The sequence below is a fragment of the Sorex araneus genome, chromosome 8 (genome assembly GCF_027595985.1).
Source record: "Sorex araneus isolate mSorAra2 chromosome 8, mSorAra2.pri, whole genome shotgun sequence".
In the NCBI taxonomy this organism is placed as follows: domain Eukaryota; kingdom Metazoa; phylum Chordata; class Mammalia; order Eulipotyphla; family Soricidae; genus Sorex; species Sorex araneus.
Genome location: NC_073309.1, coordinates 41,032,654 through 41,056,286, shown reverse-complemented (window position 1 = coordinate 41,056,286; position 23,633 = coordinate 41,032,654). Strand labels below are relative to the sequence as shown.

The 23,633-nt window shown below is 44.1% G+C and overlaps 1 protein-coding gene across 1 annotated transcript in view; it reads left to right on the top strand.

The window, feature by feature from the left end:
• Positions 1-22,702, top strand: part of LOC101543789 (zinc finger protein 728-like) — a 49,768-nt gene extending 27,066 nt beyond the window's left edge. Inside the window, exons 7-11 of the mRNA XM_055145722.1 lie at positions 7,251-7,413; positions 8,432-8,485; positions 16,071-16,194; positions 16,476-16,571; positions 19,744-22,702. Coding sequence (XP_055001697.1) covers positions 7,251-7,413; positions 8,432-8,485; positions 16,071-16,194; positions 16,476-16,571; positions 19,744-21,185 — 1,879 coding nt within the window. The 3' untranslated portion in view covers positions 21,186-22,702. The remainder of the gene's footprint in view (positions 1-7,250; positions 7,414-8,431; positions 8,486-16,070; positions 16,195-16,475; positions 16,572-19,743) is intronic.
• Positions 22,703-23,633: the final 931 nt, after the last annotated feature.

Sequence of the window (23,633 nt, the reverse complement as noted above, 5' to 3'; positions counted from 1 at the left end):
ATAATAGGCAAAGATCTTTTTAAGACCCGATGCTAGCATGCAAACAAATTTCTGTCATGTTAAGGACTTCCTTACAAGACAAATAGAGGGACGAGAATAAGCTCTAAGTGTTATCTGAAAATTCAGGTATCTGAACTCATCTAATCTATTGGGGAAGGGGACTTTTAGGTTTTGGGCAATGCTCAGAGGTTACTGTTGGCTCAAGTATATATTCCAGCCCTTTGAATTATTTCCCCAGTCCTTAACTGGCCTTATCTATAAATCAAAACAAATGAAGGTAGTTGAGTCTGTAGAGATAGTTGAGTCTGTAGCATGTCCCCCACAGGATAACTAATCTCCCAGTGTTAGAGGTGGAAGAAGGAAACTTCATAGTAAAATAATTCATCTTCATTTTTAATGATTTTTGTTAGCTTATTTTTTCCATTTTGGATTGGAGCAATAGCACAGTGGGTAGGGCATTTGCCTTGCACTCGGCTGACCCGGGTTCTATTTCTCCGTCCCTCTTGGAGAGCCCGGCAGCCTACCTAGAGTATCCCGCCCGCATGGTAGAGACTGGCAAGCTACCCAGGACGACAGTGCGACAGTGCTATTTTTTCCATTTTAGGTCCCTGATTTCATGTATGCAGTATGCATACATGTATGCAGTATGCATGTAGGGTTTCATGTACGCAGTGTCCTAACACCACACCCTCCCCCTCCCCCAGAGTGCCTGCTTCCCTCCACTGTTATCTAAGTGTTCCCGCCTCACTCCCACGCAATTTCTTTTTTACACTCTCTTAGTTCTTAGTTAGGACATATATATCTGTTTTTTTGTGATTTGGGACATATAAAAATGCAATTTGAGGGTCAGAGAGATAATTCAGCAGGTAGAATGTTTGCCTTGCACACAACCAACCCTGGTTTGACCCCCAGCATCCCATATGGTCCAAGCACCACCAAGAGTGATTCCTTAGTGCAGAGGCTTACCCCTGAGCATCTCTATGTCACTGTCACTGTCATCCCGTTGCTCATCAATTTGTTCGAGCGGGCATCAGAAATGTCTCTCATTTTGAGACTTATTGTTACTGTTTTTGGCATATCCAATACGCACGGGTAGCTTGCCAGGCTCTGCTGCACGGGCTCGATACTCTCGGTAGCTTGCCGGGCTCTCCGAGGGGGGCGGAGGAATCGAACTGGGGTCGGCCGCATAAAAGGCGAATGCCCAACTGCTGTGCTATCGCTCCAGCCCAAGCACCTCTATGTATGGCCTCCAAAACAAAAAATTTAAAATCCTGAAATTAAAAAAAATTCTATAGAATAATATGAATCTGGTCATTCAGACATTCAAACATAAACAGGAATATTTAGTTACAATGGGGCTGGAGTGATAGTACAGTGGGTAGGACGTTTGCCTTGCACACAGCCGATCCGGGTTCGATTCCCAGCATCTCATACGGTCCCCCAAGCACCGCCAGGAGTAATTCCTGAGTGCAGAGTCAGGAGTAACCCCTGTGCCTCACTGGGTGTGACCAAAAAAAGTAAAAAATAAGAAATAAATATTTAGTAACAAGGGATTATTAAAGCATTTTTTGGGGGTTTTTTTGGGGGCTGTTCACACCTGGCAGCACTAGAGCTTACTCCTGGCTCTGGGCTTACAGATTACTCCTGGTGGGCTCAGGAGACCATATGTGGTGCCAGGGATTGAAAACCAAATCAGCTGTATGCAAGGCAAGTGCCCTACTTGCTGTACTATCACTCCAGCCCAAGCATTTGGTTTTTATTGTGTTAGGGCAAAATAAATAAACCCCCTTTGTTTTCTTGTGAAAATAAACAGCCTTTATATAAATAAACTTCCTTATGTTCTTGGGAAACATAGTTTCTCTAGAAACCCTCTCAGCTCTGTGCTTGAGAAGTTTCTTGGGAGACAATGAGGGCCAAGGATCAAATTCAGGCTCCCCACATGCAAAGCAAGTGCTCAGCCCACTGATCTATTTCTCTGGTGACCATATTTGTTTTTCCCCTTCATATTTACTTTTTAAAATAAAATGGTTGGGGGGGCTAGAACAATAGTATAGCAGGTAGGATATTTGTTTTGCATGTGGCCGACCTGGGTTTAATCCCTGGCATTTCATATGGTTCCCTGAGCACCACCGGGAGTGATTCCTGCATAAAGAACCAGGAGTAACCCCTGAGCAAAGCTGGGTGTCGTCACCTCCCAAAAAAATTGTTTTATCAGCTACCAGAGTTCCCTTGATTTTTGGAGCAACAGTTGGGGGTCAAAGTTTTCTTTAAAAAAAATTTTTTTTAATTTAAGGAAATGTGAGGGGTCAAGTTTTCATGAAGGAGCTAGAGAGACTTACAGAATTTCATCTTTCCTTGCATGTGGCTGACCTGGGTTGGATCCCAGGTACCACACATTGTTCCCTGAGCACCACCAGGAATTGATTCCTAAACACAGCTAGATATGACCCAAACTACTGACAGGTTTTTCTTTTCATTAAATATGAAATATATTTTAATTTTCTTGGGAATCTTCGGTCAATTTAATAGAATAATAAATTATATATTCAAAGTAAACCATGAAATACTGCATCTCATCCTTTACTCTAGTGCTACTTCTTCTATGTATAGAATAATAAGAGAAAATAGGAATGCATGGTTTCAAAGGGGAGATGCCCAGACAGCCCTTGACCCTTGAGCATAGAAATGAGAAGAACAGGGAAGGAAAAAAAAACCAAGGTGGGTAATAAGGAGAGAGGGATGGAGGCATCAGGGGTAAGGTCCAGGGCCTTGAGTCCATCAACAGTTGAGAGATGAGTTATATGCATATATACAGAGCCAAAAATACTGTATGTCCAAACTGTAAGTCCAAATTCAAATCACAGCAACCAAATTTTAAAATGTTCCTGTCAAAGACGGGGAGTGGTGTGGGAGGGAACCTGGGGAAGTTGGTGGTGAGATTGGAACTGGAACATTGTATTCCTGAAACAAAGCTAAGAATAACATATCAATCACGATGCCTTAATGTTTAATTAAAAAATATAGTACTTCTTAAATTGCATGATGAAGACAAGGTACCTTTCTTTGTCTTTCTTTCTCTTTAAAAATTTTAGATGGGGCCATCTTGCCACATTGAACAGAGAAGAGGCCAGGCTGTCTGGTGAGCAACGCGGCCGGAGAAATGCTCCGGACCAGAATCCGGGCCAACAACACCAGGGATCCAGACAGAGGAGGTACAGCTGGGACGCCTTCTCCAAATGGAGCCCTGGCGACACTGAGCAGCAACTACAGCAACTAACACGGCTCCGGGTTGCGGGACTGGAACACATCCGAGCCGCGCGGCCGCGCTAGACCTTTTCTAAAAACTCAAAACATACAATCTTTTAATGGAAAACCAATTATCAAATGCTTCCTTAGTAAGGCTGTCTTTCTTGGGGGGAAACTCCAACAACAACAGTGAGTTTTGTTTTGCAATATGGAACGTAATCAAGGTAAAGAGAAAATGAAGTGAAATTCATCAGTTATACAGTGGGGGGCGGGGGGGGCGGGGGTATACAGGGGATTCTGGTGGTGGAATATGGGCACTGGTGAAGGGATAGTGTTTGAATATTGTATAACTGAGACATAAACCTGAAAACTGTGTATCTTTCCACATGGTGATATAATAAAAATTTATTTAAAAAATAAATAAATAAAAATTTTAGATGGGGGTTTTTGTGCCACATGACTTAATCTGTTGTGGACTAAGACACTTGGAAAATATAACAAATTTCTGGAAAATGAGACCTACACGGGGAACAGAGAAATAACACAGTGGGTAAGACACTTGCCTTGCACTGAGCCAAACTGGTTTTTTTTTGGGGGGGGGTCACACCCAGCAATGCACAGGGGTTACTCCTGGCTCATGCAGTCAGGAATTACTCCTGGAGGTGCTCAGGGGACCATACGGGGTGCTGGGATTCGAACCCGGGTCGGCCGCGTGCAAGGCAAACGCCCTACTCGCTGTGCTATCACTCCAGCCCCAAGCCAAACTGGTTTTAATTTCTGGCACCCCATATGGTCCCCTAAGCCACCAAGAGTGATCTCTGAGCACAACTGGGTGAGACCCTAAAAAAAAAGTTTAAAAAATTGATAGTTCAAAAAATTAAAAGAAAGGAAATGGGGGAAACGAAAACCAAAACACAAGCCCAAATTTTTACTTATTTTCATGGGGGAAGGTAACGGGTTTGTCCACACCCAGCAGTACTGTGCACTCCTTCTGAATCTGCAATCAGGGATCACCCTGGCGGGGCCTGGGAAGCTCCAATTTTAAATATTAGCCTTAAGACATAAAACTAATCAAATGCAGAATATAAGACATTCTGCAGAATAATGTGATTTTTAAATTAAGGTATTTTTAAATTACAGTCTCAGTAACATGAATTTTTGTTCTGTTTTGGGGCCATAATTGGCAGTGCTCAGGGGTTACTTCTGGTGTTGCACTCGGGAATTACTCCTGTGGTGCCTGATGAACCATATGGGATTTTTAGTTCAAACCCGGGTCAGCCCCATGCAAGATAAGTGCCCTACATGCTGTACTATCACTCCAGACCCTAACAGATTTATTCAAGTTTCTAGGAACCAGAGAGATTTTATAACAATTAAGGTGCTTGCCTTGTACGCAGCTGACCAGGGTTCAGTCCCTGGCCCTCTATATTGTCCTCTGAGCTCCAACAAGAGTGACCCCTGAGAGCAGAGCCAGGGGTCACTGCTGGTTTGAGTGTCCCCTCCAAAACACAAACACTTAAAGTTTCCACATTCTATCCATAATCACTTGATGTTATGTGTACTACACATGAAAAATATTTTTGCCCCAAATTTCATAAAACAGATTTTTATTCTAGCACTTAAGGATGCAGCATGAGGGAAGTTGTACAGTACAATCTTGGGAGAATATCCCAAGGTATAGGAACCTGTGTGTCAGCCCAGCAATGTTCTGGGACACCAGGGCCACACCTGATAGTATTTTGGGAAAGAGGGGGAACTTGGGTTCAATCTCTGACCCCAGAACTACCTCCCTGGACTCCACAATATAATCTTTAGCAGTGCTCAGTGTAGTCCAAAATAAAAACAAAATAAATCCCTTTAATTAGTATGGAGCCAAGAGACTGTACAGCACTTTCCTTGTCTATCCCTGACACCTCATGAGGTCCCTCAAGGAATGATTCATGAGCGGAGTCAAGAGTAGCCCCTTAGCAATCAAAGGACAGCAAATTTGATTCAATTTGTATTTTTCTAATTCATCAAACATAAGTGTTAAACTCATTCATTTTTAAGTTAACAAATGTGTTAAATAATGTGTCATTTAAAAAACATAAGGGAATGGACTGAGAGTGTAAGTAGAGTATTTGCCTTCCACACAGCTGACCAGGGTTCAATCCCCAGCACCCCATAAGGTCCCCTGAGCCTGTCAGGAGTGATCCCTGAGCTCAGAGCCAGAAGTAAGCACTGAGTACTGCCGGGTATGGTCCCAAAACAAAACAAAACAAGAAGGACATGATGTGTCTAGGAAGAAAGTACAAAGTGTAGAACAGCTTGCCTTCCACACACTAACATATGTTAGATCCCAGGCACCTCTATGGTAAACTGAACACAGCAGGGTGTAAACCCCTCCCTCCACCACCACAAGAAAGATCTGTTAGCAAAAGACAAGGGCATACTTACAAACTAATCCAAAAAAAAAAAAGGAAGAGATAGCACAGTGGATAGGGAACTTGCCTTGCACCTGGTTGACTTAGATTTGATGCCTGGCATCCCATACGGTCCCTAGAGGACCAGGTGTAAACCCTGAGCATTGATAGATGTGTTGCAAAAACCAAAAACAAAATAGCACTGCATTGTAACACTGTCATCCCGTTTGTTCATTGATTTGCTGAAGCGGGCACCAGTAACGTCTCCATTGTGAGACTTGTTACTGTTTTTGGCATATCAAATACTCCACGGGTATAGAAAAAATCCTAAATTACACATCTTAAGAATTAATTGTAAACAAGATACTGTAACTTTCCAGAAATCTTCTTAGCCAAGTGTCTATTATACATCTATAAACACTAGGTTAAGCATTACATATATATGCAAATATAAATAGTTATACCTTTTCCACATCAATATTATTTCTTAAACATACTTGGTATTTAAATATTTTTGTAACTTAACTTATTTTTTGGTTTGGTTTTTGAGTCACACTTGCCAATGCTCAAGGCTTACTATTGGCTCTGAAATCAGGAATTGATCACTCAAGGTGATCACTCAGGGCAATCGAACCCGGGCCGGTGGTGTGCAAACTCTCTACCCGCTGTATTATCGCTCCAACCCCATGTAACTTAATTTTAAAATGATTGCAAGGGACCAGAGAGACAGTACAGCGGTAAGACATTTTGCCTTGTAAACAGCTGACCCATTTCGATTCAGAAACCGCATATGATCTCCCGAACCCTGCCAGGAAGATCCATGAGCACAGAGCCAGGAGTAATTACTGAGCACCGCTAGGTATGGCCCAGAAATCCGTTATTCACCTGGCCCAAACCATGGCAACCTTCTACACCCTGGGGAATCACACCCTGGGGACTCTTGAGTCCACCTCCCTCAGGTTCTTCTCCAACTCCCCCCCAATCCTGTGTACGTCCAGTCTGTCACGTCCCATCCTGAGGCCAAGGACTACGTTTCCCAGATGCCTCCCGGGCGGGTCCAGCCCTCAGAAGGCGTCCCCATAGCCCGGACAGGTTTGTTCCGAGAGACCCGCACAAGCTCCGGACCGTTACTTGGTTTCTGAGAGCGGACGGCGCCTGTCGGCGGCCCCTGAGGCAGGGATGTAAATTCTCAGCGGGAATTTGGGACTAATACAGCTCAGCCGGGAATGCGGGGCGCCAGGAGCTGAGCCGCCCGGGAGTCTGGGAGGAGGCGTCTCCGTTGGTGGCGTGGCGGGGGCCCGTCGTCTTCCTGAGCCCGCTCTGCGCCCGGGAGAACTGCGGGCTGACTGGCTTCCCGACTTTTCACGACTTCTCACTGGCTGTGGGCTTGGGGCGAAGACCGTCGCCGCGGGATTAACTTTGGTCTCTTCGGTGCTGCCTTGGCCCACCCCAGGACTACGTTTCCCAGAATCACCCCGCGGCCGCCAGATCGCCCCCGCCCCCCCCCCCTCCACGACCACCTGTTGCTGCCACTCCCGGCCGATCCTCTCGGTCCTCAGTGGACTCTCGCGGCTGGGCGTTCTGGACCGAACTTAACTGAAGGCGTGAAGCTCCACGCGTTTCCGGGCGGAAAAGACTGGCGCGGGCCCGGGGTGGGGGGTGTGGAAGGGGGCTTAGCAGCGTTTCCCGCCTCTCCGGGACTCCGTGTCCCTTCACCCCCGCCCCCGGGACTCTGCCACTTCCGGCCGAAGTTGACCGCCCTGTGGTGAGCAGGCGGGAGTTGCTGGACTCTGAGGGACGGGACGTGCCGGGTGGTCTGACTCCCCGCCGGGGGCGAAATCGATCCGACTAAGAGGCCCCAGAAAGTGCGGGGGGGGGGGTGTCCCGCGCGCCCCGGGCTGCGTGCCGGCGCCTGGCCGGGTGAGGATGGTGTGGGGTGTGGGGTGTGGGGTGTGGGGCGGATCGCTCGGTTCTCCCTGAGTTTCGGAGGTCGTGGCCGCGGGGGGTGTGGCGGGAAGCTTGGGGTCCGGCCTCGGGGGTCTGGAAGAGAGGTGGGCGCGCGCGGGCTTGTATCGGCCGGCGGTGCGGGCTGAGCTGAGGATCGCGGGGGTGCCCTGTCCAGCGTTGGACTCTGCGGACCCCTGCTCTGGCCGCCGATTACCTTTTCCGGGCTGGAGTTCAGAAGGACGCCCTCTTTGTTCTTTCTTAGTGGCCGCTGGCCAGGGTCCGCCTGTGCCTGGTGCGTTTCCCTCGGACCCCGACTGCTGTGAGCGCTTGCTGCTCGCTTTGCGCTCGGAGCTCGGCCCCGTTAGATCTGTTGTTTCCGAGTTTCTGGTGGGAATCCAGGATGGGGCTGGTGGGGGAAGGGGGCTTCTCTTCCTTCCACAGTCTGTGCCCTCACCCATTGCCGCCTGGGGTCCCGGAGCAACCAGGTGCCACGGACTTGGAGGATGAGTGTGGGATTTTGGGTGCATCCACTTGGGTTTTGGCTCGGAGCTACAGAGCTACACTTGGGCTCGCATAAAAACACGCGGCCATGCAGAACCCCAAGGGTTTTTCTCATAGGATAAGTCACAGTCTGTGGCTGTCTCCCAGTTCTGCCCGTCCTGAGCGGCCCCTGTTTCTGATGAGCGCAGAGGGTGGCGCTATTGCGGTCTGCTCGAGCTTTGATTTCTCCCTCCGCCTTTGGGGGAGGTTGTGGTGGCAGAGATTTGTTCAGAGTCTGTCTTGTCTTAGTCCCGGAGGCGCTCCAGTTCTTAACTCTGCACCTTTTTCCTTAAGAGAATCCAGAAGAGGAAGAGGGAACAGTCCCTGTGCAATCAGAAGTCATGGCAGAGGTAAGTTGCCATGGATTTTTGGCAAAAAAAAAAAAAAAAAAAGAAAGAAAAAAGAAACCTTTCTTTTGCTGTTTCACTTGTCCTGTGGTCTTTTTTTTAGGAAGGGGGTCCACACCAGCAATGCTCAGGGGTTACTCCTGGATCTACACTCAGGAATTACTCCTGGCAGTGCTCAGGGGACCAGATGGGATGCTGAGGATGGAACCAGGGCAGGCCATGTGCAAGGCAAAGGCAAACATCCTCCCCACTGCACTATCACTCAGGTCCCTTCTTGTTCTTTTTCTTGTTCATTTTTCTTGTCTTTTTCTTGTTCATTTTTCTTGTCTTTTTCTTGTTCATTTTTTTTCTCCTTTTTTTTTAGAAAATAGAAAACTTTATTGGAAAAGAAGGGAAACTTCCCCAACCAAGGAGGAACCTAGTATAGGACTAAGTTCTTTTGTTTTTCTTTGGGTTGGGTTTTTGTTTGATTTGGTAGGTACCCTTTATCAGATTACAAACATTGCTCTTTGTTTCTAGTTTATTCTGACTTGTTTCTTTTGGTTTGGTTTTGGGGCACCATCCCGTGGTGCTGAGGGCTACTCCATCTTGGTGATCAGAGATTGTTCTTGGAAATGGTTGGGGGGGCACACTTGTGAAAAAGGTGGAACTCTGGGCTTCCACAGGGCAAAGGATGTGTTTCTGCTCTCTGCAGTTAAGTTCTCTGGGCTCTCTCCCTGGCCCTGCTCTGTTGTTTTTTTTTTTTCTTTTTGGGTGCTTAGGAGTTACTCCTGGTTCTACACTTAGGGATTACTCCTGAGGGTGCGCAGAGGACCATATGGGGTGCCAGGGATCAAACTCGGAGCTCTGGAGTCTGATCCTCTGCCACCTGTAAAGTAAATGCCCTACCCGCTCCACTATCGCTCCTGCCCCTACTCTTTTTTTTTTTTTCCTTTTTGGGTCATATCCGGCAATGCTCAGGGGTTACTCCGGGCTCTGCACTCAGGAATTAACTCCTGGCGGTGCTTGGGGGACCATATGGGATGCTGGGAATTGAACCCAGTCAGCTGGCTGTGTGCAAGGCAAATGTCCTACCTGCTGTGCTATCGCTCCAGCGCAGGTCAAAGTTTGTTCATGCAGAATTTTTACATCTGTTTACATCTGTGGCATGTAGATTGGCATATAATTTCTACATTTTAGGCAAGTTCTAGAACCAATGTTATAATCCACAGAACACCACCAACCTGTGGCCCTAGTCAGTGAGCCAAGAACAAGAATATTCTCTACGTGTTTATTTTTTTGTCTTTTTTTTTTTTTTTGCTTTTTGGGTCACGCCCAGCGATGTACAGGGGTTACTTCTAGCTTTGCACTCAGGATTTACTCCTGGTGGTACTCAGGGAACCATATGGAATGCTGGGAATCGAACCTGGGTTGGCCATGTGCAAGGCAAATGCCCTACCCGCTGTACTATTGCTCCAGCCCCTATCTTTTTTTTTTAAAGGGGGTGCCCATACGCGGCAGCCTTCAGTGCTTACTCCTGGTTCTGTGCTCAGGATTCTCTCTTGGCAGTGCCCCAGGGGCCCCTATACAGTGCTGGCATTGAACCAAGGTCAGTGTGCAAGTTAAGCACCTACCCCTGTACTATCTCTCCACTCTCTAATTTTGTTACTTAAATAATTCTCTATTTGGGGGCCAGAGCAGTAGTGTAGCAGGTGAGAAACTGGCCTTTCATGTAGTCGATAGGGGTTTCATCATCCCCAGCACTACATATGGTCTCCCAAGCCTCACCAGGAGTGATCCCTGAGTGCAGACCCAGGACTAAGCCCTGAGCATGGCTGGGTGTGGCCCAAAAACCAAGGAGGGGAAATGTATTTTTACTGATTTTGTCTGTTGAATCTATTATTTTAGGAGATGTTCAGTCAGTGAGGGTCTGCTATTCTGCTTTGTGTGTATATGTTATTAGGTGTGTACACAAGTTCTAACCTTTCACTTCTAGTTTTTCTGTGTATTTATGTTTTGGATGTTTCTTGTAAAAATTACATAGCTAGTCTCCTGTTTATAAATTCCATGTTCATTAGTGTTTGGCGGATGGGGGGGGTATGCAGGGATACTCCAGGCACTGCTAAAAGTTTAGACATACAGTGCTTGAGTTTAAATTTCAAGGACTTCACAACGTGCTAGGAATATACTCTACCTCTTGAATTACCTCCTTTGCCTTGGGATATTAAAAATTATTATATATTCCCACTCCCTTCCCTTCCTTCTGTTGATATTGTTGGTGTTACGGGAAGTTACACACACACATATGCATGTACACACACAGAGTTGTGGTTCTTATACATTTGGTTCCAGCGCTCGCCATGGGTTATACTGCCCAGTTTTAGGGGTTGCACACATACTTGGCAGGGGATGCACATTTTAGTTGCTCTCACAGATGCTTGCTGAGGATACCAAACCTGACTGTTAGGCCTGCCTCAAATTTTTTTTTTTGTGGGGGGCACACCCAGCTGCAAGCCAGACTTACTCCTGGTTCTGTGCTCATGGATCATTCCTGGCAGGGCTTAGAGGACCAGATGGGGTACCAGGAATTGTACCTGAGTCAGCTGCATGCAAGACAAGTGCCCTACCCACTGTACTATCTCTCTGGTTCTACACCTTCAGATCTTTTTATGGTTGTGGTACTTACTGGGAGTTGCACGTTATTTTAGTTGTGGTACTTAAATATGCCTGGCCATGTTGCAGCTAGAAATATCTTGCAGTGCCCCTGGGATTTAATTCTGGATCTTATGTTAGCCAGAGCCATTGCCATAGCCATGGGGCCATCGCCTGTCCTCTGGGATTTTTGTTTATGTTCTTGTTTTGATTTTGGCCACACTACTCCCAGCTCTGTGCTCTGGAGTCATTCCCAGCAGTGCTCAAGGGGACCATGGATGGGACCCAGGGCTTTTGCATGTAAGCTTCTGCTCTAAGTCCATTTATCTGTACCCATGGTACTGGAGATCTCAACCGGGGTTGGCAGGATTTGTGAGTGGTATTTTCTCATCGGGCTGGAGTGATGGCACAGCGGGTAGGGTGTTTGCTTTGCACACGGCCGATCCAGATTTGATTCCTCCGCCCCTCTCGGAGAGCCTGGCAAGCTACCAAGAGTATCTCGCCTGCTATGCCAAGAGCCTGGCAAGCTACCTGTGGCATATATGCCAAAAACAGTGACAAGAAGTCTCACAACTCCGTTGTGAGATGATACTGGTGCCTGCACAAGCAAAAATTTTCTCATCACAGTGAGATATCTTTTGCTGTCTTCTGGCTTACATTATTGCCTTTGAATCTTAATCAGTCAAGCCAACTGTTCTTTTGTAGACTATCAGCCTTTGTATATTTATGGTTTTGAGTGTATGTGGTGCCTGGACTCGAACCCAGGACCACTCAAACTATGCAAGGCAAAATGCTGTACCACTGAACCATTTCCCTAGCCTGACAGTCTGGCTTTAATCTGAAATTGCTTTTTAATGTTTTTTTTTTTTTTAAGCTGTGTGATCTTACGATAATTGTCTTGTTTTCAGTTGATTCTGAGACTCATTGAATTCCTTAAACTTAATTTTACAGTTCTTAAAATTTCTTAGTTTGTTATTAGTTTATCTAGTTCTGTTTTTCATTTTTTTTATTTTTCTCATTTTTCTTTCTAGAACTGTATCCATTAAACCATCTCATACAGTGAAATTTTTTTTTTAATACCTCTTTTGTGCTTCAGTGACTTTCTTGCCAGCATTTCATGTAATCTTTTGTTTTGACTCTTTTGTCTGTTTGTGGCCTCCCAGTGGTGTGAAGGAGACTACATGCAGGACTGATGATGGAGCCTGGGGCCCTGGGCATGACAGATGTGTGTTCCAGCCCTTTAAGCTATCTCCACCAGGATATATAGTCTTTGGGGGGGGGGCAAGGGAACAAACCCAGCAATGCTCAAGCGTACTCATTGCTCTGCCCTGAGGGATCGCTGCTGGTGGGGCCTGGGGTACCTTATGGGGTGCCGCGGATCGAACCCAGCTTGACCACCACACACACTACCTTCTGTACTATCGCTCCAGCCCCACTTCAGCCATTTTAAAGTGTGTAGTTCAGTGGCACTTAGTGCATTCTCAGTGTTGAGTTGTTATATATTTTTTTTGACTCTGGTCTTTTCCCTTGAAGTTCTGCTTCAGATTCTTATCAAGCACAGGCCCTTGTTTGCTTCTGCCAAGAACAATACAAAATAAGAGCCACCTTAATATAGAGTCCTACTTGGCAGGTTTTTTAGTTTTCTGATTCACTGTAGCGATTATGTGTTGCAGACTTGTATAAAGGTCCATTTATGGTTACAGTTCCTTGGATTTTCTACTAACTACAAGAGTTGAAATGAGGCGGTTTTTCTTGCAGGCCCGGAGAACGGGGTACTCCTCCTACTTTCCCTGACTCTGAAGTCATGGTCCTAGAGGTCCCTGGTCTACAGTTTCAGAAGCAGTTAGACTTCCATTTCGGTCATGTGAAAGCACAGTCTTCTTGAAGACCATGAATGTCAAAATGTGTTTTTTGTATTCAGTACATTGTTCAGTGGTGATTAGGTCATGTTAGTCTGTCCCCCACACAATTTTTATGATGGTCTCTGCTTTTATGTTTTTCCTCTAAACAACGAGCTTTTTAATAGCAGTTCCCAGTGTTCACATCGGTTGTAGTCAGGGCGGATTTGGAAATTTTTGGATGAGGGAATTTTGTTTTCACAGCTATTTCTTGCTTACCTTTCGCTTCTACCTTTGAGTTCCCTTTTGGAGTTTTATGCTGTGCAATGACACATTGAGCATTTTCTGCTCTCCAAATGCAGACTACCTAACCAATTTTCTTTCAAAGAATCAGGACACCCCTGACTAGATCTGCACAAGCCCGGAGTGGAAGTCCATCAGCTGCAGAATTACAGAAATCTAGATTCAAATCTCAGCAGTGCCATGCTAATTGGAATAAAGGACTTCACCAAAGTTTCTTTTGAATTGGGATTTTTTTTTTTTTTTTTTTTTTTGCTTTTTGGGTCACACCCGGCAATGCACAGGGGTCATTCCTGGCTCATGCACTCAGGAATTGCCCCTGGCGGTGCTTAGGGGACCATATGGGATGCTGGGATTCGAACCCGGGTCGGCCGCGTGCAAGGCAAACGCCCTACCCGCTGTGCTATCGCTCCAGCCCCTTGAATTGGGATTTTAAAAATACAGACAGGAAAAAAGAAAAAAAAATACAGACAGGGCTGGAGCAATAGCACATCAGATAGGGCATTTGCCTTGCACACGGCCGACCTGGGTTGATTCCCAGCATCCCATATGGTCCCCCGAGCACCTCCAGGAGTAATTCCTGAGTGCAGAGCCAGGAGTAACCCCCTGTGCATCACCAGGTGTGACCCCCAAAAAAGCAAAAAAAAAAAAAAAAAAACAATGCTCCTGGTGGTGCTTGGGGGACCATATGGGATGCTGGGAATCAAACCCAGATCCGCCGAGTGCAAGGCAAATGCCCTACCCGCTGTGCTTTCGCTCCAGCCCTTACTAAAGTATTTAAAGCACAATAATTATACTTGAAATGCTATAAACACTGCCTGATAGCAGTAAGACTGCTAAAGGGCTAGTGCACATGTTTTGCATCAGGAGGCCCAGGTTTGATTCCTGGCACCAAGTGTCCCTTAGCACCACCAGGAGCCAACACCGTTGTATAGAGCCCCTGAGCACTGTTGGGGTGGGGTCAGAGGTAATAATGTGAGAGAGAACATCTGGTCACAGGGTGTATTTGTCACAAGGATTCTGAGAAATGAGCTTCCAAGTAAATCCATTGCAGCCCACATCAAAAATGTTGAGTTCTGCTGAGGCTGCTCAGGATCTACCAGTCCTAGTGGATCTTCAGGCTCATTATTGATAATTCTGGGCAGAACGTTTGTTTCCATTTAGATTCTTGGGGTAGCAGCTCTGGGATATAGGAACAAAGCCAACGAGGTACTTGATGCACCATGTCTGTTAGCCCTGGGAGGTACTAGAGGCCTCTGCTTCAGAAACAATTGTAACGGACTGGGCCTGACCAAATACCCTGTGCTCATGTACCCAACTATTCATGCTCTGGATGCTGGACTGGAGATAACAGCTAGTACATGCTCTACATTCAGGATACCTACGTTTGGTCCCTGGCACTGCATGGTCCTATGAACAACCATTCATCCCCAAGTCAGGACTTACCCTGAGCACTGCTGGGTATGAACCCCCAAACAGACATTCATTCTTAGGGGCCTTTGTGGTTGAGTGGCTTCCAGGATGTAGAATAAATGTGTGCAGATTAGAGCAGGTCCCTTCTGAGTTGGGCTGGGGTCAGCTAATTAATGATGGGAAAGTTGTGTTTTCTCTAGTGGGATTCCCAAGGATTCTGGCCAGGCAGAGTTTTGTTATTCTCAAATTGAGAAGGGCTCGAGTGATGGTGCAGCTGGAAGGGTGTTTTCTTCCTCCCCCCCCCCCCCCGCAGCCCTCCCTCCTGCCCCCCCCCCCCCCCCCCCCGTTTCAATACCTAGCATCCCATATGGTCTCAAGCACTACCAGAATTAACTAGGAGGAGCTCTGCTGGTTGCAACTCAAAACAACAACAACAAAAATAACAGGAAAAATAATAAAATTGAGGAATAAGTAGAAAAGGGACTGCATTTTCTTCCCTTCTTTACCTTCTCAACATTTCTCTAGGTTGAACCTAAGATAAAACTGGAAAAAAATAATCTTAAAGCCATTTTTCATGTGAATTTGTATTCTTCACTCCTTTATTTGCGTGTTTTATTTCAGACAATTTAAACAGCAGACTTCTTTTTTTCCAAGGCTTCTTGCTACCCTGAATCCCTCTCAGGTTCTTTCTATTCTAGTGAGTGATATTACTTACAGCTGAAGTCCATGTTTTCCAAAATGTATTTAGGTGTTATTCAACACAACTATTTAGCATTTCTTCTTTTGTGTTTTATGTTTTGTTTTGGGGGCACCCACTCTTGACTCTGAGCTCAAGGATCACTTTTGTTGGTTAACATAGGGCCATATGGGGTGCTGGGGATTGAACCTGGGTCAGCCACATGCAAAGCAAGTGCCCTATTCTCTGTACTATCACTTCTGCCTCACTTCTAAGCATTTAAGTGCATTCGGAGTGGGAAAACCAGCCTCCAGTGAATATTTTATATCTCTCTTAGTAGAGCTGTTATTTGAAGAAATTGAGGTGAATGGTTGCATGAGATCTGATGTTGCAGTAGGTTTTCCAACTAGGCAAGAAGGTGACTGATGGGGCTGGAGTGATAGCACAGCCAGTAGGATGTTTGCCTTGCACGCGGCCGATCCGGGTTTGATTGTCAGCATCCCATAATCCCATATTGTCCCCCAAGCACAGCTAGGAGTAATTCCTGAGTGCATGAGCCAGGAGTAGCCCCTGTGTATCGCTGGGTGTGACCCAAAAAGCAAAAAAAAAAAAAAGAAAGAAAGAAAGTTACTAATACTGATTTTATGCATTTCTGTATTTCTCCATTTTCTTACATTGTGAAAATTATGTTTATTAATTTTATGAGTTGTTAATTTATCTGTGGTTTCAGGGCGTGAAGTTCAAAGATATTGCCATTTACTTTTCTCAAAAGGAGTGGGAATGCTTGCACTCAGCTCAGAAGGATTTGTATCGAGATATAATGTTGGAGGCATACAATAACCTTATCTCACTGGGTAAGTTTATCTGTCCCCCATAATTCAGAATTGACCTTATGGAATTTTTATGTTCTTTACAATGAATTTCTGGTGCATTTCAAGTGCCAGCTGGATTAATGATTCTTGCTTAGCGAATAATGATTTGCCTCTTATGAAGTTGGAGATAGACCCATTCCATTAACAACTTACATTCCTCCAACCTTCACTGACCTTATTTGACTTCTCTTTGTCTGCGACTGATTTTCATTCTGGGGCATCTGTAACATAATGATGCCACCATCTTATTTTTCCTTGGACAGGACTTTGTGGTGCTAAGCCAGATGTGATCTCCTTATTGGAACAGGGGAAGGAACCCTGGATGGTTAATAGGAACGAGACAAAAGTATGGTGCCCAGGTGAGTGATGATGACTTGTGGGGAAGACTATGGCAGGTGGCAAAACATCTGTGACAAGAGATGTTGATAGGATGTTTATCTGAAAATTCTGAGAAACAGCTTGAGAATTAGGAGAGAAAGTAAGGATGCTTTGGCGTGAGGATCTTTTGCCAGTTTTTACTCACTTATCACTGCAACCCCAACTCACATTTCCCTTTGATTTCAGGATGAAAGTGCCTTCCTCCTTAGCATGATATTACTGTTTTTTCTGTGTCTGGGTCCACTTTTGTTCTGACTTTTCAGAACAGCTCTGTTGAGATAAACTTCACATGTCATAAAATTCACTTTTACAGTCAGTGTTTTTTTTTTAACATATTTAAGGAATTTTACATCTGTCAAAAACTAATTTCATCACTGCAAAATGAATCGTATACTTAACTAGCAGTCATATCCCATACTCATACCTAAGCAATCACTGATACTTTCTGTACTTATAGATTTAAGTATTCTGAACGTTTTATATTAGTGAAATCACATATAAAAAGGGTTGGAGCCCATGCCTTGCAGAGTATAAGGCCCTGTGTCTGACCCTTGTCTCTGCGTGACCTCCCCAAATACCAGGTTACTAGAGATGTTCCCTCTCCCACAAAAAAATTCTTATAATTTTTTTTTCAATCATAGGAATATTTCCCAAGTTTATGAATGTTGTAGCATATTCTAGTTCTGCAATTTGTATTGCCAAATAAAATTCCATATTACAAACACATTTTATTTATCCATTGAGTAGTAGATGGTTTTTTTGTATAGTTTCCACTTTCAGGCTATTATATAATGCTGCTAGGGCCAGAAAAACAACTTAGTGGACTCATGCATGGTTTGCATAAGGTGGCCTGGGTTTGATCCCTGGTAGCTCATGGTACCAATCCACCTTCAAGAGCAGCCTCCAAGCACAGAACTGGGAGTAGTCCCAAGCACTGCTGGGTATGGACCAAAAAGCAAATGAAATAATGCTGCTACTCTGAACATTCACATCCAGGTTCTGTTTCCTAGTTTGTTGATGGCTTTGTTATGGTTATTTTGGACCACACTCAGCAGTGCAGGATGTAAGTACCCAGGATTGAAGCTGGGCCTGTCACATGCAAATCATACTCTCAGCCCATTAGGCTACCTATCTGGCCCAAGTTGTTGTTTTTCAAAATCTTGAAAGGGCTTTAAAGGTTTTTGTTAATTGTTTTATATGCATGTATTGAGATATCATGTGGGTTTTTTCTTGTTATTCTATTTATTTATATATTATATAAATATATTATTTATATATAATATATAAATATTATAATATATATGAACATATATAAAATATATACAAATATATAATATATATAAATATATAAATAGAATATATCATATATATTCTATTTATATAATATATGAAATTGATGTATTTAGGATGATAGATCAACTTTATATTCCCTGGATAAATCCCATTGGTTCATGCCATATAAACATTTTTTTTATATACGGATAGGTTTGGTTTGGTTTTACTTGTTAATAATGTTTGTGTTTGGGGCTAGAGCTATAGCACAGCAGGTAGGGTGTTTGCCTTGCATGCGGTCAACCCGGGTTTGATACCCAGCATCCCATATGGTCCCTCGAGCACTGCCAGGAATCATTCCTGAGTGCAGAGCCAGGAGTAACCCCTGAGCACCGCCGGGTGTGATCCAAAAAGAGAAAAAATATATGTGTGTGTGTGTGTGTGTGTGTGTGTGTGTGTGTGTGTGTGTGTGTGTTTGGTTATTCATAAAGGATGTTGGTCTATAATTTCCTTGAGGTATATTTGGTTTTGGTGTTGGAGCAATAGAATTCGTTGGGAGGTGATTCCTCTTTTCTTTTGTTTTGTTTTTTAAATTCTTTGTAAAGGATTTGTTGTTAATTACTTGTGGGGCAAACCAATGGTGCTTTAGGGACCAGGGCAGATCTTTGGAGTACCTTAGGGGCTGTTGGATACCAGGAGTCAAAGCCATGACCTTGCATATACAGGGCATGTGGTGGACCACTTGAGACACATCCCAAACTCTGTAAAGATTTCTTGGTAGTTAACTTGGACTATCTCTGTATAGTGTGTATAGTAACAAGTTGTGTGACTAAGATTTGTACCCAGTCTCTAAAGCAAGGGAGGTGAAGGCCTAAAAATTCATGTAGTCTGGCCCTAGTACATGACATGACAGCTCTCTGCTCAGGGGTCACCTCTAACAGTGTTTGGGGTATCATGTTGTGCCAGGGATCAAACCTGGGCCTCCTGCGCGCACAGCCTTTTGAGCTTCCTCTCCAGTCTGAACTTGTATATTTATTTTACTTCATTATTTTTATTTTGCGGTCATACCTGGCGTTGCTTAGGGCTTACTCCTATCTGTACTTAGGGATCACTCCTGGTGGCCTCTGGGGACCGTATGGGATGCTGGGAATCGAACCTAGGTCAGCTGGATGCAACACAAGCACCCTGCCCTCTGTCCTATCTCCAGCCCTGAACATTTGTTTTTAACAATTTCTGCAGCTGTATATGATCCTTTTTTTTTCTTTTTGGGTCACACCCGGCGATGCTCAGGAGTTACTCCTGGCTCTGCACTCAGGAATCACTCCTGGCAGTGCTCAGGGGACCATATGGGATGCTAGGAATTGAACCCGAGTCAGCCGCATGCAAGGCAAACGCCCTACCCGCTGTGCTTTCGCTCCAGCCCCTGTATATGATTCTTAACCAATGGCGAAGAACCATTTTGTGCCTGTCCCTCATCTTTTCATATTCTCTACTACCCCCTTTTTTTTCCACATTGGGAGTATAGAACTATAAAATTATTCACTCTTTTTAGGTTTTTTATTTCTACCTTAGAATTTCACCTTGGCTTTTTTTATGGGGGGGAGGAGGGGGAAAAGGGAGTCTACCAATCAATGCTATTGAGACCTGGTTACCCCATACTACGATTTGGGGGTGCGTTGCTGTTCAGGACTGAAGTGATAGAGATTACACAGCAGTGCTGGGGTTCCTCCAAGGCTGCTCCTGGCAATACTTGGAGGATCATGTGGTACCAGGGATTGAACCAAGGTCACTTGCACCCAACCTTTACTATCTCTTTGACCCCAGACCTTTTGCTAACCTTTGCAATCTGAAAATGCATGTTTTCTTTCTGTTATCTTACAGATTGGGAGATCAGAAGAGAAACCAGAAATTTTTCTCTAAAAGAAGATAATTGTGAAAGTAAATCATTGCAACAGAAGATACTAAAAAGAATTATAAGTTCTAACCTTGAGTACAATAGGGCTAGAGATAAGAGAGAAAACAAATCTCAGCTGGAGAGACCAAAGGAGGGACATTTCAGACAAACTGTGATAGCCTCTGAAGAAAAGTCTCCTTCCACTCAGCACAGAGACCATAGTCTACCTCAGACAGAGCACACAAGAGCAAAATCTAATGATCGCAAGGAATGTAAGGAAGTTTCCCCGAACCAGTCACACCGCATCCCACACGAAGTAAGTCATAGTAAGGAAAAAGATTCCAAGTGTGGACAATGTGGGAAAACCTTTAATAATAGTTCTGACTTGATTAAGCACCAAAGAATTCATGAAGGTAAAAAAGGTGATGAAAATAAGAACTCTAATTTTATTCGTGACTCTGAAAGTACTAAACGTCAGAGCAGTAATACTGGTAAGAAACCTCATAAATGCAAGGAATGTGGGAAAGCTTTCCATTCTGGTTCACAACTTAATAAACATCAAAAACTTCACATAGGTGAGAAACCCTATAAGTGTAAGGAGTGTGGAAAGGCCTTTCCCTCTACCTCCCAACTTAATTTACATCGGAGAATACATACTGATGAGATATACTATGAATGTAAGGAATGTGGGAAGGCCTTCACCCGTCCTTCTCACCTTACTCGACACCAGACAATCCATACGGGTGAAAAACCTCATAAGTGTAAGGAATGTGGAAAGGCTTTTCGTTATGATACACAACTTAGACTTCATCAGATCGATCATACTGGAGAGCGCCGCTTTGAATGTAAGGAATGTGGGAAGGTATATAGTTGTGCCTCCCAACTAAGTTTACATCAGAGAATTCATACTGGTGAGAAACCTCATAAATGTAAGGAATGTGGGAAAGGCTTTATCTCTGACTCACACCTTCTTCGACATCAAAGTGTCCACACTGGTGAAAAACCATATAAATGTAAACAGTGTGGGAAGGCCTTCCGCCGTGGCTCGGAACTTACTCGGCATCAAAGAGCTCACACTGGCGAGAAACCCTATAAATGTAAAGAATGTGAAATGGCCTTTACTTGTAGCACAGAACTGATTCGCCATCAAAAAGTTCACACCGGTGAGAGACCACATAAATGTAAGCAATGTGATAAGGCTTTTATCCGAAGGTCAGAACTTACTCACCATGAGAGAAGTCACAGCGGTGAGAAACCCTTTAAGTGTAAGGAATGTGGGAAGACCTTTGGCCGTGGCTCAGAACTTAGTCGGCACCAGAAAATTCATACTGGTGAGAAACCCTACAAATGTAAGCAGTGTGGGAAGGCCTTTATTCGTGGCTCACACCTTAGTCAGCACCAAAAAACTCATGAAGAATGGAGTGATTGAAGTAATGTGGGGAGGTAGGGAAGCTCAGAAATTCATACTAGTAAAACTCAAAAACTCCTGTTTTTGAGGACAGCCACTCATGGATTCATGCATGGATGTAAGACCTTTACTTAAGGGTTGAAGCAATAGTACTGCAGGACACTTGCCTTGCGTTTGGGGATCCCTGGCATTATATATGATCCCCTGACATCTCTCAGGAGTGATCCCTGAACACAGCCAGGAGTAAACCCTGAGGATAGCTCAGTATGGCCCTAAACCAAAAAAGACCTTATTTAAGTACCAGAATATACATGAAATTAATGTTAGAATATAACATCCTTCCTTATAAACATTAAGAATTTGGAAGGAGTTTGCATTACTGAATTCATTAGCAGAATTCAACTTGTGGAAATTAAAAGTTCCATGAACATAAAGAAATTGAGAGGTTTTAGGAAGGCACTGAGTGTGTTAAAGACAATCATTTAAACCTTTCTCAACTTAGGGGTCTTCTGGGAAATCAGAATTTATAGCATAAATGTATTTATGGGATACCAGTTTGCCTTGTTATTATTCTTCTGGTAGTTAACACTTGCAGAAGGCTTACATTAATATTTAAAACACAGCAGATTCTTCCCTGTAAGTCTTGTTAAATACTTAAAAGTTTATTATATAAAACTAACTTGAGCTGAATCTTGACTTGCCTTCACCGTTATAATGCACTAGTTAGAGGGCACATTACTTAACTACATCTAAATTCTCCAATTATAAATTAACAATATTAGTATAAGATTTCTTTGCATTGTGAAAATATCTATTCAGATACTGTCTGTCTCACTGAAGGTGCTAAATGAGAGAGCAAGAGCTGCTTTATTATTTTTTCGGTGCCTTTATTTTTACAATTGTATATTAAAGATTATATAAAAGGAAGGCTTTTTGTGTGCAGTGACTCTAGGATCATCTTGTACCTCTTTAGTGGGTGCTATTCTGAGAAGAAATTTAAAACCTAAACTTTCACCATTTGTCCTTTCATCTCCTCGGGGGCTTCATCATAGATTAGCTGGGGGGATATACCAGAGGATTGGGACACTTGCTTTGTATGCAGTAGCCCTGCTTCCTTTCCCCAGCACTGCAGAGAACAATGAACTGCTTCCAAGCCAGGTATAGCCTCTGAGAACTAAGGAGTATGGTCCAAAAACAAAAATGAGGGGTAGTACAGTGGGCCAAGCGATAGTACAGTGGGTAGGGTGTTTTCCTTGCACATAGCCAACCCAGTTTCAATCCTTGGAACCCCATGAGGTCCCCCAAGTCAAGTTGGCCAGGAGTAATTCCTGAGCACAGAGTCAGGAATAAACCCTGAGCACTGTTGGGTATGTCCTACCTGCTGCCCCATCCCACCCCACCCCCAAAAAAAGATCCCAGTAGAATAAAGGTAGGTTGCTATGAGGTCAGTGGGAATATTTGGATGACATAGCTTTATTTAAAAAAATTTTTTTTAAAGATATGTGACACCTGATAGAGAATTGAAAAATAATAAAGACTTCAAGCCAAAATTCCATTTTTTTCACCGATTGGAGTTTTATATATCAAAGGGAATAGAGCAAATTACACTTGAGAATAAATGACAGAAAACCACTTGAGAATAAGATATAGCAGATCTATGGCGAAAAATGCTTTATGTGTTGAACAGCAAAGAAACTTCAGAAAATTCTTTTAATATGCATAAATGCTAGAATACTTGGTACACTGCTTGATCCTACTAGCTTCTCAGTAAACATTTGCTGACCAGAGGTATTAAAATGAATAAGCATTAAGCTTATACATAGAAAAACTAACAAAGTGCCAAGCAAGAAAAAAAGCACTTAGATTGCACTGTAAGGACTGGAGTAATAGTACCAAGTGTAGGACGCTTGCCTTTCATGTGACAGACTGAAGTTCAGTGCTTGGCACCCATTGCCCCCAGGAACCTCACAAGAAGTAGATCCTGAGTGCAGAGCCAGAATGAAGTCCTGAGCATTGCTGGGTGTGACCAAAAATAAAAAATCTTTTGAAAAATGAAGCAGCATCCGACTAGAGACAGCAGGTAGGGTGCTTTCCATGCAAGTGGTCAACTCGGGGTTTTATCACCAGCATGCTGTGTGATCCCCTGAGCACCACCAGGAGTAATTCCTGAGTGCAGAGTCAGGAATAACCCTTGAGCATTGCTGGGTGTGTCCCCAAAAACCCTAATAGAAGGAAGCAGCATCATGTTTGGGAAAGGTTATGTATCTACAAAAATAGAGATTTAAATAAGGCAATATGGAGGGGGACACTTGGTTTCCTCTGCCACAACTGTCTGCTGCCCACCCTGAGTAAAACATGACAACTGATTTACTAATTTGTTTCTGGGTAGTCTTGGACACAGAAAAGTTAAGCAAAACTATATGTAAGCTTCGTATATGTAAAGCAAGATTATTTTGTTTTCCAGGGCAT